Below are 14,858 nucleotides of genomic sequence, written 5' to 3'. Positions count from 1 at the left end.
CCTGGCATTTTGGGTGGTCGCTTACATACAAGAGACTGGGCTTGTTATAGTATTCGCCACCTGGGAATGGAGGGAGGACTCCCATATGAAAGGGGCAAGGATGCTCGTCGGAAATTTTGAATTAAACCCCTAAAGGAGACCAATCTGAGAGTGGCCCGACCTATTTTTGACCCCTAAAAGAGACCATTTTAAACTTTTATTACATGAATCGAGTAAATAAAGCGAATTGAAAGTATATATATAACTTTTATACTTCTTCGCGTGCAACCCTAAATATACTAGCGTTTTGCCCAGAACATCCTAAGTGAGACCAAAATCAGAAATTTACATCCCTAAGCGAGACGACCAGCATCCCCGCCCTTTTGATGTAGGAGTCTCCCCCCCCCCCCCGGGATTCGTCACTTTAGAAACGAGAAGGAAACTGGACCGACTAAACTTTGCAAAGACTTCTGGTACTTAGAGGTAGGGAAAATATAAGCCAATAGCAGACCGGAGTGTCTCCAGTGACGATTCCAGAAACCCAATTGCGGGACCCATTTCGGCGCCAGTTCCCTTCTCGAAAGTGACTTATCATCCTTCTAATATTTTCCCATTTACATGTGTTCAAATTCAAAATTTGCCAAAAAAAAAATATGCGAATTTACATTTTTTTAAAAGGCAGAATAAGAAAATAATGATTCAAAAATTCTGTTCAGAAGGCTGAGCTTTAATTTGAACGTTTACTTGATAGAACCCCCTTCACAGACTCTGTCATTCACTCTGGTAGTTGAAGGTTATTATTAGATTGGCCACAATTCATAATGACCATTATAGTGTTGACAAGTCAAACGCCTTTTATTAATCACATATTGAAACGTTATATCAGGCTTTGACCTTGAGTTCGTGGCTCAGCTAGAGACCTTTCGAGTATATATTATTTTCTATAACTTTCGGTTTCCTTTCTCATCACATCGATCTGCCCCCACCGTTTCTATAAACTGCAATAATGGAGCCCTCTTGAGTTGGATGCTTATTATTACCATTGCTAATATAGACATTATAGCGTTTTCTTCCTGCCTACGCACCTTGGTCGAGCAAAAGCTTTGTTTCGGGCATCCACCTGAACCTTCTCAGTCTTATCAGCAGCGAATTTTCGTTCGCTGCTGCCTAAGACTGAGAAGTTAAAACTTTGGATAAAGCTGTTACCCAATGAGTAACACTGGTTAATTGGTTCGTCTTTGTGGTGATAATGGTATACTGAAACTGAGGACATGAAACGCTCGTATCTGACCAACGTGTATAGTCAACTTAGTTAATATATAAAAGGCCTAAGATTTTCTCAAGAGGTGTGCCAAGGTTTTTTTCGAGGGGGTCTGGTATTATGCAACATGGCCTTGGTTTGTCAATAGGTTTTATGGTCAGAATTGTTTGTTGTTGTTTTGATTGTTGTCAATTGTTTGAATACCCGGTCAAAGTAAAATTACTTTTATAGGAAAAAAGAATCGACGGAAGGTTACAGCGCAAAAATAAAACCAATTAAGGTAACCAACAAATCTTGCGTTTTGTAATACAATACTCACTCTTCATCATTGTCAAACGAATACATCGAAAGGGATTATTAAAGAAATGGCAAGTAATGTATACAAAATGATACACTGCCTCGCGATAGTGTCAATAGCAGAACTTTAAAGGTCTTCATGCAGATTTGAGCCCTCCTGGACCCTCATAATCTCATGGAACATGGAGGGATGTCCGTCGCCATATCCCCGAGGCTACCCTGCGAGCAGAGGCCCATCAATCTTCCTAGATAAGTCGGGAGGATGAAGGGACTTATCTAGGAAGATCGAAGGGCCTCTGCTCGCAGGGTACTCCGAGGCTGAATCGACTCATTGAAATCTGTTCTTTTTGCCTACGACACGATACCAAACATTTAAAAGATTTAACGATTGACCCTTTCACTTTTTTTTTTCAAGTTTAGATGACGGTCATTTGGCGAAAATTAGTTTAAAAGTAACCCGTCTAAAGCGAGGGAAGATTGCTTCCCAAAGTCGCGAAATTTTTCAGACGTTTTTGTGGTGTAGACAGGCAAGTTGGTGCCTCCCCCCCCCCACCCCCCCACCACCAACACGATACAAACTTGTATACTGAATTTTGCGACTTTGCCGAGCTATTAAAGAAACTTTGTACCGATTCAACAACGGTAATCTCGTTTCAATGGTGTCGACCGATTTTCACTAACTGAATTACTTTGGAAGGATCTATGGCTGCTGCTGCTTAAGCCCTCAGGCATTTATCCTTTTCTTTAATTCTCACCCCTCGCATATTTCGCTAAGGGAATTTCTTGGCCAGAGACCAACTCTGTCAATGTTAGGTGTTAATAGAGAGGAAGGTGATTTTATATTATATAACTGGAGCCGGGGGCCAATTCATAGTACGTGCACCCATTGTACCTCATCTGCCCAGTACACACGCAAGTGGTATCTTGGACTTGTAACGTCGGACCTAGGGACTTTTTTGAAAGTCCAGTGATATCTTCATGAAACATCTTTGTACATAGCTCGGAGTATCCCCCATTGACTACGTACACTTATTGGCCGTAAAATAAGTAGTATCTATATGGCTGGCAAGTGTCCCGGCTTCCGCTTTCCGAATTTTGTGGATCCGCCCCTGTTTACGTTAGTCTGGCTTGGAAAGCTTTGTAATCTAACACCTGTCTAAGACACTAATCGACTGAAAAACGCAAAAAGCCGGCTTACATAATCATAATTTGGACGAACACTTTAGCATATCGATCGATCTGCATAAGAGGATTCCTACTTCAACAATGGTTAGTACTAAGCGTTTTATTATAAATAGATTATATAAAGATTGATGTACATTTTATTCAGGAACGTGCGCACGCTGGATATTTACAGATAGAGAAAGCATGTACCTTAAACTGCAAGCGCGGCTGAGGCTGCAGTAACTCTATTACAAACCCTGGGGCGCGTTTCTCTAAAGACCTGGTAACTCTTCGGACCTAAAACCATATTTCAAGTATTTTAGTGCAGACTATTTTTTTGCTTTATCTTATAACTTGCTTAAATCATTTTCAAAGGATTTAAAACCCTGAATTAAAACACAGCGAACTTAAAACAGCCTTCCGGGCACGGTAACAATCGAGACATCCCTGAACTGGAGTGAGATCTCTTTAGATCTATTAAAGACGGAAACCTATGAGACTGGCCTGAACAAGGTTGCGTAGCAGGCGCCTAGAAGTAATGGGCGCAATAAAGGAGGGGGGCTCTGGCATTTAAAGTGTTCATCTTGATTAATTATTCAAGAAAAAGAAAATGGCTCAAGAACGGTAGGGACCAACCCTACATGTTCTTTTAATAGGCAGAAAGTGTACTTTATTTGTTTTAATCTAGCGTGCTTGCTAAGCGGACTTAAAATCAAAATTTTGGTCGCCGGATGAATGGTTCTTTCAAAGATAAGTGCCCTTTCGTGCCGCGAATTTTATATGCCCCCGCCAATGTGTTATGACCTTTTGAAATATGGTGAATTCAAGTTGTCAACAAAGTAAGTATTCCGAAACAATACCATGCAAGTTCAAAGAAAAGTGTATACGTTAGAGTACACGTCCGTCGGTGAACGAGGTCCGAGTTCTTAAATCATTAAAGCGGTTTAGAACTGAGTACGTCTGTACAAAGAAGTGTATGGCGTTCGATTTTCATAAGTGTGTACCTTATACAAAGCCGGTTTTACAAGCATGCAGTTGGGCCCTCGATATTTTCAATAGTTTTCCCACCAGAAGCGCAAGCCAAAAAAAAAAAAAAAAAGGATGTGGAGACATACTGCAACCTACAGATATTTATTTTTGAAGTAAATCATTTCTGGCCCGGAAACTTTAAAATGTAACACCTGTCCAAAAAAATGAAACACAAACAGACAATCATCATTGGAACGAACCAGCTTGAATTGTTTAGCCTACTCTGCATCGAAGGCTTCCTACTTCAACCATGGTTATACTTAGCGTTTTATAGGTAAATCGATTACTGTGTATATAAATTAATATAGGTGTAATACACCTGTCCACGCTTGAAATTATAACAGGTAGCGTAAGTGCAGCAAGAGCAGCTGAGGATGCAGTACTCAGTTTCCAGAGACTCATTTATGAGACCTGTCTAGAACTGCAATGCAATCAATTATATCTTGATCTTTTAAGTAAGGAGACCTTTGGGAATGGCACCAAGCGCCCATTTCAGAGAGATACCAGCCACCATACATAGAAAAAGATAAAGAACGCTAGGGATCAACTGTTACTGAGGTGTTCATTGATAGAAACTAAATGGTTTTATATATACCGGCCCTGCAACTGGAAGGGCCTCTTCATGGATGTGTTCACCCTTGTACTTTTTTCTACCCAGCACGGGAACAACTGTGGATTTCACACTCAAACATTTTTTAGTTGTCGCGGAGCAGTGAGTGTTTGATACAAAGGCCCGGTGGAACTCGGAAATGGCCTATTGCTGTTGTTGCTGAAATAAAGCCTTTTATTTTCGTCCTCGCATATTTCGCCAGTGGAGGGGTGGGGCAAAGAGACAGATGACATTTCATAGTGTTTGCTCACGTGAAAAACCGGGACTTTGTAACATTACGGAAGTCAATTATATTTCAAGTTAATAGCGTTTCAGGTGTTTGGCTCGGAAAGCCTTGAAACCTAACACCTATCACACGCACCAAACCAAGATTATTTTGCGAAAAAGGACAAAGTCCTTAATCATGAACACCGGCCCGTTGCCAGTAGATCGATCCTGTCAGTCATCAAGCCAGGTAGTAAATTACAAGTTCTGTTGGATAAAGCATAATGGATCATAATATTGCGCTTATTTGTCAGTTTAAGGAGTGAAACATTCTTGTTAATTTCGTATACGTTAAAATAGCGAATCATTAATTAAACCATTTAACCAGTCAAGCTCAAGTACAGTTCCTCCGCCCCCTCCCCCCCCCCTTCGAGCCCGTTGGACTCTATAGGGGGAGAATCCGCCCCTAGTTCCAAGCCCTTACCCCTTACTCCATTTTTTAACGGTAAAGGTACAACAACAAATAACAACAACACCAATCTACATTTATCCACGGCAGAAAATCATTCAGGTATACAGAAAAGGGTCAATATATTTACACCTAGTTACAAGTTAGTTTCAAGACAGAATCTAAATCGTAATTACATTATTATCATTAATACACCAAAACGAAAGCTAAAAAACCTGTTTTACATGAATGCCGTGCTTCTAGTTATTCGTATAGTAATCGTTCAAAAGTTTCTTGAACATATTTTGTCAGAGATTCTGCCTGCCTATTCCGACCGGTCTTTTTTTGCTTCCTGCGCACCGGCGGGAAGGGGTTCGGAGGCCCCCCTCTAAAACTTCAAAACCGCTCATCCTATGGCTACCAAAATTACACACAACAATGGACTCATCATTTCCAACTTCTGGGCATAACCTGATTGACACAATGACGTTGTCTGAAGTCATTACTACGTCACAGTGTTGAATTTACTGGCAGAGTCCAAATTTCCCTCAACGTAGACATTAAATACCTAAATAGTAAGGTCTCTGATAATCTGATAAAACAAGGAAGTTGGCGAACAATAAATGATCTTTAACAATAGCAGTGATGGTGTGATGACGTCATTATTACTAAAAAAGGAACTGAAAGCATTCGCCATCTTGGATTAGCTAATTTGAATTATTTAAATCCAATCCATTTTACTTAAAGATAAATCGAGGTATTTTTTAACAGAAAACTTAATCTGAGTATAAGAGGATGCTTAGAAAGCCAAAAAATCAGCAAAATACATGTATATAAATTCTATGAGAAATAAACACCGTTAAAAATTTAACTCAGCATCTGCCATTTGGTCATATTAAACTCATGTTTTTCTCTCAAACTAGCCATTAAAAGGCCTGGATTTCATTAAATAAATTAAGTTTAATGTAATAATTCAGTCAATAAAAATAGAAATAACACCTATTTATTAGAGAAAATGCAAATTTGGAAAAACTCGGTTGCCATGGTAACATCAATTTTGACGTACTCGTCACGGCGACATCAAAATGTTCACAGTTAAATTTCAGGAAAAGTCCGCTAAGTTTGGTGGTCCTAGCTTGAACTGTTTTGAAGTTATTCAACTTTTTAGCGAAGGGGGGCCTCAAAAGCTCCCCCCCGATCTGAATGGGGTTAAGGAAGACTATTCCAAATAACAGCACCACTGTAGCGGAAACTATTTCGTCGATAATTTGTCCGTGGCAATGTAATGGAATAGTTAATTCATTTACAGAATCTCGAAACGTATAAGGGGTTGTATCAGATCGACTAATGAAAAAACTTGAATACTCGGGATTTGAAAACCTTCAAGGCTTTTTAAATGTCATGATGGGTGCTAAGATTTTTCCAGTTTAGGTTATCCATTAGTTGTGATGCGTCGGCATCATAATTCTAGAAGGTTTGGACCCGGGCTGCACGATTTTGTAGTTTTTTATTTTGAAATTTATCAGAATAGTTTTGAGTATACCATTCCATTAAAAATATCACCTCTTTACCATTTTAATCTACTTAATAAGAAAGAAGCGCTTAAGAGAGATTGCGTGACGTGTAAAGTAAACAGCCATGTTTTTCAAAAACTGCATTTTTTCTCCCAAAATATATTTTTATTTTTACTTATTGACTTATCATTATTACCGTACTGATTTATTATTATTATTATTCTTATAACTGGAAATGAAATCCAGGCTTTTAAGCGACTAACTTAAGAAAAAACAAACAAACAAACAAACGAACAAATTAAACATGAGTTTGATATAACCAAATGGCAGACGCTGGGTTTAATTTTCACCACTGTTTATTTCTCTCGGAATTTCATAACTTGTAGATTTTTTACTCCATTCTCATTGTTTTACGGACTCACATCAAATTTCCTACCTACCTCGTTTTGTACTTATTTTTAGCAAAATGGAATACATTTACTTTATTCAATATGGCGGGTACAAGAATGCGGATGGTTTCAATTCCTTTCTTAATAATAAATGACGTCATCATGACATCAATAGTATTGTTAAGGTTTATTTATGTGTTAGCCAACTTCTTGAATCGAAGGGAATTTAGGGATAAAACAGCTCCAATTTCATCTCCCTATAATTTCAAAAAAATCTTCTATAAGTGATTTAACCGTGTCATAATTAACCAGACCATGTTATAACGGAACAGATTATCAGTTTTTAACTTCATTTATTCCTTTTGTAGCGCAAAGAGTTCCTTGCCAAGGCCAAGGGTTTCCGCTTGTCTCCTTTAATGAGAGAAGCCACCGCGGAATTCTGGGCCACATTTATCCTTGTAGTAAGTATCCAACAAAGAAGTGAAGTGACCGTGAAAAAGTGGGCGAAACCTCGTAGATACAGGCAGCGTTCACATGGGCCCCTGTGAATAGGGCGAGGAGGAGAAAAACTTGGATACAGCGGGAAAAAGAGCAGCCGCACTGGCCTCTTCCCTTGGAATCTTTTCGTATCCTAACGAGAAAAACATGATAAAGGAAAGTTTGAAACAGAAACCTAAACACCTTTTACATGTGTTCTAGCTTCGTTTAGAATGGGGCGTATATTTTAGTGCAGCTGTAAGTTTTGTCGTTGTCGTCGTCGTTATTGTTGAAGGGGTGATCAACGTCGTATGGGTTTACTTTTGTCTTGAACATCTACTCGGCTATTTCGCTACTGCAAGAAGAGAGAAACCTGCTGATCCGGAATTCTTTGTTTATGAACAATGGATGCCTTTGGCCCTGTTCACGCTACGACAAAAAATAGAGTTTGGCGCCTGCAAAAAATTTGAAAATTTTGTAATCTCCAAATCTTGTTTACAAAGTTTTCGTAAAACCAGAAACGTCAACTGAAGGAACTTCGATTGGCCATGTAGGCCTCCAAACTATCTCGACAGCATCTTTGAAGTTTGGTGACACTTTGTTAGGTGAAAAGAAAATCTTTTGCACTAGAAATGGCTTCCTATTGACAGATTTTGTTTTGCAAAACAAACAAAATTTTGAGTAGTGCGAACAGGGCCTTTCCCATGAAATGATAGAAACTATCACGTGCTTTCGAGTCTTTGGAATAGCATAGATGCTTAACTTAACTTGTTAGAAAAAGAGACAATGCAGAGAAAAGTAAGAAAACGCAACTATCAATTTCATGGGGTAGCATGTTTCTGGTCCTCAGTCTGAGTATGCCATCTGTGCAAAAATATTATCGGATAGTAAACCTGGTTCCTGAAAAATCGAAGATAATGATGCTTAATTAACCCAAATTCGTACTCTCCAGAAGACTCCCAAGAGAGATGAGTCCCTCTTTAAAGTAGTTTCAACTTTAAAAAAAATTCATTGGTTTTAACGGTTCGAATTAATATTTCAGATCTTTGCTGTGGGGTCAGGAGCTCAGATGACTCTAAGCGACTGGAGGTTTGGAAATTTCTTCTCTGTTAACCTCGGCGGGGGCATGGGTGTAACGATGGGATGCTACTGGGCGTGGGGAATCTCAGGTATGCAAATACACTTGTACGTAACAAACACTCTATCGATCAGAAAAGCCTGGACAAACGTGTGTGCGGGAAATATGATTAATAGGCAGTGTCTCTGGCTTGAACAACTAAACTGAATTGGATAATTTTTTTTTTATTTGGAGAATGGAAATATTGAGGTCTTCGGATCATAGTACTGTAGTTATCTGGCAGTACGTGGGCAACCGAGCTCGATACAGGTTCATCGAGCTCGACATGTCAAACAAGCGCGATAAACAATGTACCTCGGGAAAACGTACCGGATTTGTCGATATGTTGTAACCAAGCTTGAATCCATTCTTACTCGGTCTCCATTGACCGTGCTCGGCAAGTAATGGAGCTCGTGTTAATAATCGAGCACGTGGATCATATTAGTTATCTGGGGAAAACCACCCCCAGAAACCAGTGAGGGTCAGCCAGATCCTTAGTAGACCTGGATAAGTAAAAACTTCAACACCAAATTTAAAATCGAAACGGTAAACTGATCCTTACGGCCGGAAGCTTGATGGAAAAAATAAAAATAAAATTTTTTCTTTTTTTAGGCCCCGTTTAAGGACCGAAATAACGGGCAAATAAAATTCACCATTTTATTTTTGTTTTCTTTATTTGTCTTTTTGTACCACTCCTCCTGCTATAAGTATCAGTTTGCTATTTTAATTTTAAAATTTGGCGAATCAGATACATTGCACAGTTAAATAAATTTGCGTTTCTGATAGATAATCATCATATATGAATCGTTTTCACTCACGTGATCAGCATTTATGAAAATTTTTTCGAAACAAGAGGATTAAATTTTTACATGCGAAAAGAGAACAATCCACACAGGGTTTTCTTTTCACACTAACATGGACGCCGTTTCATTGTTTTCTACATGAAAAAGGCTGCCGTGATGTGATGTGAAAAATGATCTAACAGTATATACAACTGATTTAAAAAACGTTGTCTCTTGAAAAGAATAAACCATGGACGATGGGACCTCATAGATTCATGGGCAGAACTTTATAAGCATTGTAAATTTAAAAGTTCTTTCCAGAAAAGTTTATATTATCGAAGCTATTCGCGACGGGATGCTCTCATCTTCACCTGCGCAGGGCACATCAGAGATTTCTATTGTTAAGGAGCGTAGCCATATCGCTAACGCACACTTGAAAATCGTCAGAAAAGACATAAAAAGACCACTGCATGCCTTAATAATCAAGGGATTTGGATCTGCACCGAGCAGCTCGTAACAATGTTAACTTTCGCTGAAAGAACTCTGAATTTGCTTTGCTAATGAACGTATAACCATAAAGCCTTATCGTTCATGGTTTACGGTTTTCAATCAGGTATATTACTTCCGCATGTTTGGAATGTAATAAACACAGGAAAAAAAAAAAGAGTTTTTCATATACACAATTATATACATTGGTGGTGCCAAAAGAGTGACTTGACAAGTTGTCCGTGATCAATGATTCAAGTTAATAGGCTACGATGTGCGAAGTAATGTACGTAAGCACCTATTCTGGTCATCCTTTAATAGTAAACATTTTCCCTTGCACCCCTTTCAGGTGCTAACATGAACCCCGCCTTGACACTGGCTTTTGCGGCCGCTAAGAGATTGCCATGGAAGAAAGTTCCCGTATATTGGACGGCGCAGGTGCTAGGGGCGTTTGTGGCTTCAGCGTGTGTTTATGGCGTATATTACGGTGAGCGCAAGGGAATAATTTGATGGATTGACTGTTATCTTCTTAGTTGTTGGCATATTTAGTAATGTTTTTTTTTCTTAAATTTCTTAATTATATTTTATTTCCTGTATCTAAACTTAACAGATGCCTTGAATGAATTCGATGGTGGTGTTCGTCACGTTCTTGGTCCAAAAGGCACAGCAGGGATCTGGGCGACTTATCCTCAGCCCTTCTTATCAACAGGAAATGGCTTCGGTGATCAGGTAAATACGGGAGACGAAACAGGGGCAGCTGAAAAGTATGAAAAGGCGAATCCTTGCTGACGTCAATGTTTACATTTTTGCTCATTAGCATAGGAATTAACCCATAGAAGGCGTCGCCGTATGTACAAGCTAGGTTCAAAAGATGAAAGAGCTGGTTAATAATTTGAGCAGTATATGCAATTTGCATCTCTTTGCAACTAGTAACAAAGGAAATAGCAGCAATCAAAAACTGTGAAATTTCTGGGCAGCAAAAACAGCTCATACATGCTTAGTTAGTTTGGGGTTTTTCCAAGAGAATCTATTAAGGGATGTTATTCATTTAAATGGGTTAAATGGGTTGGTTCGCGGTGTGGGCAAATGGTAAGCAATTCATCAGTGGTTAATTTTGTCCCGGATTGCGTTTACCATTTGTACAAATCAGTTTCAGTTACCGAAAAACGGCCGCGAAGGCGTGGAACTGGTGTCAAAGATGGCTTGGTTTGAATGTTTCATCCGAAAAAAAAACAACAAACAAACAAGACAACCTTTTCAGATGTTCCGTTGCTCCCGGAAATTTTCCTTAAGAACGAGCTAAAAAGTCGTTTTCCATTTACTTTCCAAACGGATTTTCCAGAAACTAGTAGGATTCGCCTTTAGATTGTGTTCACTCGCGTGCTTTGCAGCCATGCAAATTTCTTGGAACAAAAGAATTATTTTTCTTTACATTAGAAGTCCCCACAGTTTTCTGCACAGTAAGGGACTGTTTACATGGAGGTGGGGGACCCCAGGTAGACGAGGTAACCCGCTTAGGTGGGGTAACCCGCCTGTCCATGTAACCTCTCATTTCAGTAGCCTGTTGAGCACGTTTACATGATAGGTGGGGTGACCCGTCACATTTTACCTCACTCAAATGAGGTCCCCCACCTCCATGTAAACAGGCCCTAACATGGCCACCGTTTCATTGTTTTGTACAGCATTATGGCCGCCGTGACGTCATGCAAAAAGGTCTGAACAGTTCTTTCCTTAGCATATACCGCTGTATTAACGATTTTGAGTCAGCTTTAAAATAAAACTTTCCTATCACATTTATTCCCATTTTGTCATAAAAATGTGCCACTTACTCGCACTGTTCATTAGGTCCTTGGTACCGCGCTGTTTGTGGGCTGTGTCTTCGCCATCACCGACAAAAAAAATAATGCTCCCGACAAAGGAGTAGCACCTTTTATTATCGGACTGTTGGTATTCGTCATCGGCACAACATTTGGATTCAATTGCGGTTATGCAATTAATCCTGCTAGGGATCTGGGACCAAGGATATTCACTGCCATGGCAGGATGGGGCGGCGAAGTGTTCACGTGAGTAACTGGAGCATTAGTTTCTGAACAGTATTAAATTTTCATGACTTGTTTATCCAGCAAAACATAAAACATAATTGGCAACGACGAAAACAAAACAGAATAATAATAATAATAATAAAAAAGTACAAAAACAACAACTACAACAAATTATTATTATTTTTTTTACAACAGAATAATGATGTAATGAGTTATGAGTGGGGAGTAAAGAAACTGGGATAAGGTGGAGCCCCCGCCCCCCGTTTTTTCCCCTTTCTCTCTTTTAGTCACCACGCACGTTTTCACTTCTTTTTGCCTTATCCTCTTCCATCCCTACCCTTGTCAACTAGAGAGCCTGATCACAGGCAACCGAAGGTAACCTGCCTGGACAAAATGGAACTAGAGCCTAAAACCTCGTTAACCTAAATTCACAGGGCAAGCAATAACTGGTTTTGGGTTCCAATCTTTGCATGTTTCCTTGGCGGTGTCCTCGGTGCCTTGATCTATGTTTTCTTCATTGAAATGCACCACGATTTGGAGGAAGGAGAGGAGACCAAGCCGATGGAACTCGAGAGCATCATTACTAGTGAGTAAAGACACTGCAGACGACAAGGAAAAGTTTCCAAGTCTGTTGGACAAATCCGGACAGGGAGACCTGACGAAGATATAACCTTGCATCATATTTGTCTTCTATTGATTTTAACTATAGATCGTCTATAGTCATGTATACTTTTTTGATTCCATGGCAAGTCAAAGCCATTATAAAATATATACTGTTTATAAAATATCTGCACTTTTATTTGACATAATAGTGCAAAAGACGGTGCAGACTTCTGAGTTTTGCTGACAGCATTAGACAAATCAACTTTCGCAATCCCACAACTATAAAAGAAAACTTAAAATGCTACGGAGATTATTCGGTTAACCTTTCAGGTTAGATCTGTTTTGCATTAATGTTGCATTGAGTTTAGCTAGTCCTAGCTAGAACCAGCGCCAGGCTTGTCACTGGATCTGAGTGGCGGCAGTCAATTATTATCTATGTCATACCTATTTTCGGCGTTATTAGAAATATGATTTATGTCTCTAATATTATATTTTGCAATTTTCCGTTTCTAAACTTAAAAGCCTCTTGTTACGTAACTTACAAAAATATAACTGTAAACAATTAAGAAAATAATTAAAAGCTTGTTTTAGAAATTTTGTTCACATGCAGTAATGAACTTTCTTGATGGAATTTTGTTAAAAAACTTGCAAGATATTCTCAATAAAAAAATAAACAAAAGCAACAACAACAAAAGCATAAACCAAAGCAAAAAAAGCAAAGCAAAAAAACTTTTTATTTGACCTTTTCTATACTGACATACAACCCGCAAAGTATATGATAGAATATCTTACATACTGTTTATAACATTACTGTGTAAACAATCAGCAAAACAAGAAATAAAGACCTAGTTAGACTAGACATTTTTCTTGCAGTTTGTCACGCACAAATGAATTAAGGCAATGTGATACAGGTTGCTCAGTCGAGACTACTTCCTCATTTAACGCTCCCTGTAAGAGAGAAAAGGTGGGGCACCACTCCAAGAGGTAGGAGGTCTACTCATCGAGACCCTAAGATAAGAGTGGGCCAGGCTCAATTTTTCCTTTTGCTTTAGGCTTTAAAGTTTATACAGTCGACCCCCGAAAACTCGAGCCTTCCAGGGAAATCGGAAAAAGTTCGACTTATCAGGAATTCGAAGCAAATAACTACAAATAAATAAATAGAATGAGGGAGGATTGCAAGTATCATGCACACCTCACTTCCACGGCAGCAAGGAATGTATCGATATTTTGAAAAAAGAATATTTAGCAAATGAGCTTGATGAATCAGTACAGGGCTAAAGACAAAAAAGTAAGGACAAAGGATACACAATTGTTTTGAAAGAAGTTCAATGTAGTTTACTGCTTATTTTTCCGACGTGTCACTTGCTTAAAAATGGTTCCGAGGAATCGATGGTAACTTACAATAAAGAAATGATCTGTGGGGAAAGGAAAATAGCTTCGAGTTTGCGGGATTTTAGAGTAATTGAGGGTTCGACTGGATTTGTCTAGAGGGTAAAAAGTATGAAGGAAATCCAGAGGGGAAAATCGATTTTGTTCGAGTTAGCAGGGGCTCAAGTTACCGGGAGGTTCGAGTTAGCAGGGAGTCGAGTTGGCGGATGTTCGAGTTAGCAGGGGGTCGAGTTAGCGGGCGGTTCGAGTTAGCAGGGATAGAGTCGACTGTAATTCCAAAGGCCAGTGAAGGGCCAGGGATAAGGTCAGTGGATCGAATTGATTCCTAATTTGTGGGGAGTAAATACAAGGAGTAAAAGAACAAAAATTTCTGCTCGTTCCAGGTCTGATTGCAGATTTTCATTTTAATTTATGTGTTACTAATTGTTTCCCTAAAATCGCCTACCGCCTTCGCCAAGAAGTCAATCAGATACGCCTCTAAAGTTACTTCTGTTTGTGGATTTCTTCGCAAAGGTTTCAAGTTTATTTTTGAAATTAGTTATAGGAAGAATAATACGTCGTACAAAAAGACATAACTTTTAGCAAAGTTATAGGTAGGTACACCGTAAATTTTTAAGGAGTTATAAATTATAACTCCAAAAATGGAGTAAAAATTTTAGGCACAGGATACCCCCTTTTTGGGGGTTACGTTAACTCCTAATTTAACTCCGAATTTAGGGTCATTTTTACTCCTGAAAAGAGTTCTTTTTGCTCCCAGTCTGGAGTTAAAATAACTCCGAAATGGGGTTATTTTTACTCCTTACATAGGTTGTTTTTACTCTTTTTGGAGTTAATTTAACTCTGAAAAAGAGTTCGTTAAACTCCTTTTTGGAGTTAAAATAACTCCCCAAAAATAACTCCACTGTAAGGAGTTAAATTAGCCCCACTAGAGCAGCCGTTATTATAACTCCTTGAAAATTACTGTGTAAGGATCGTTATTATTTCCGTTGCATATATATATATATATATTTTGTCAAAATGTAGTGAATGAATATTCCTTCATGAAGTCTGCCAATGTAGGAATTTTT

The 14,858-nt window shown here is 38.9% G+C and overlaps 1 protein-coding gene across 1 annotated transcript; it reads left to right on the top strand.

Annotated features, from left to right (window-relative positions):
- Positions 1–2,688: 2,688 nt before the first annotated feature.
- On the top strand, positions 2,689–13,261 carry LOC140928928 (aquaporin-7-like). The gene is made up of 7 exons (XM_073378730.1): positions 2,689–2,806; positions 7,264–7,356; positions 8,415–8,541; positions 10,107–10,244; positions 10,368–10,486; positions 11,603–11,820; positions 12,234–13,261. Exons 1-7 carry the CDS (start codon positions 2,804–2,806, stop codon positions 12,391–12,393), a joined length of 858 nt encoding a protein of 285 aa, XP_073234831.1. The 5' UTR covers positions 2,689–2,803; the 3' UTR covers positions 12,394–13,261.
- The last annotated feature ends 1,597 nt before the right edge of the window (positions 13,262–14,858 follow it).

Source organism: Porites lutea, chromosome 2 (assembly GCF_958299795.1).
Source record: "Porites lutea chromosome 2, jaPorLute2.1, whole genome shotgun sequence".
In the NCBI taxonomy this organism is placed as follows: Eukaryota; Metazoa; Cnidaria; class Anthozoa; order Scleractinia; family Poritidae; genus Porites; species Porites lutea.
This window is presented reverse-complemented; position numbering and strand designations above follow the sequence as displayed.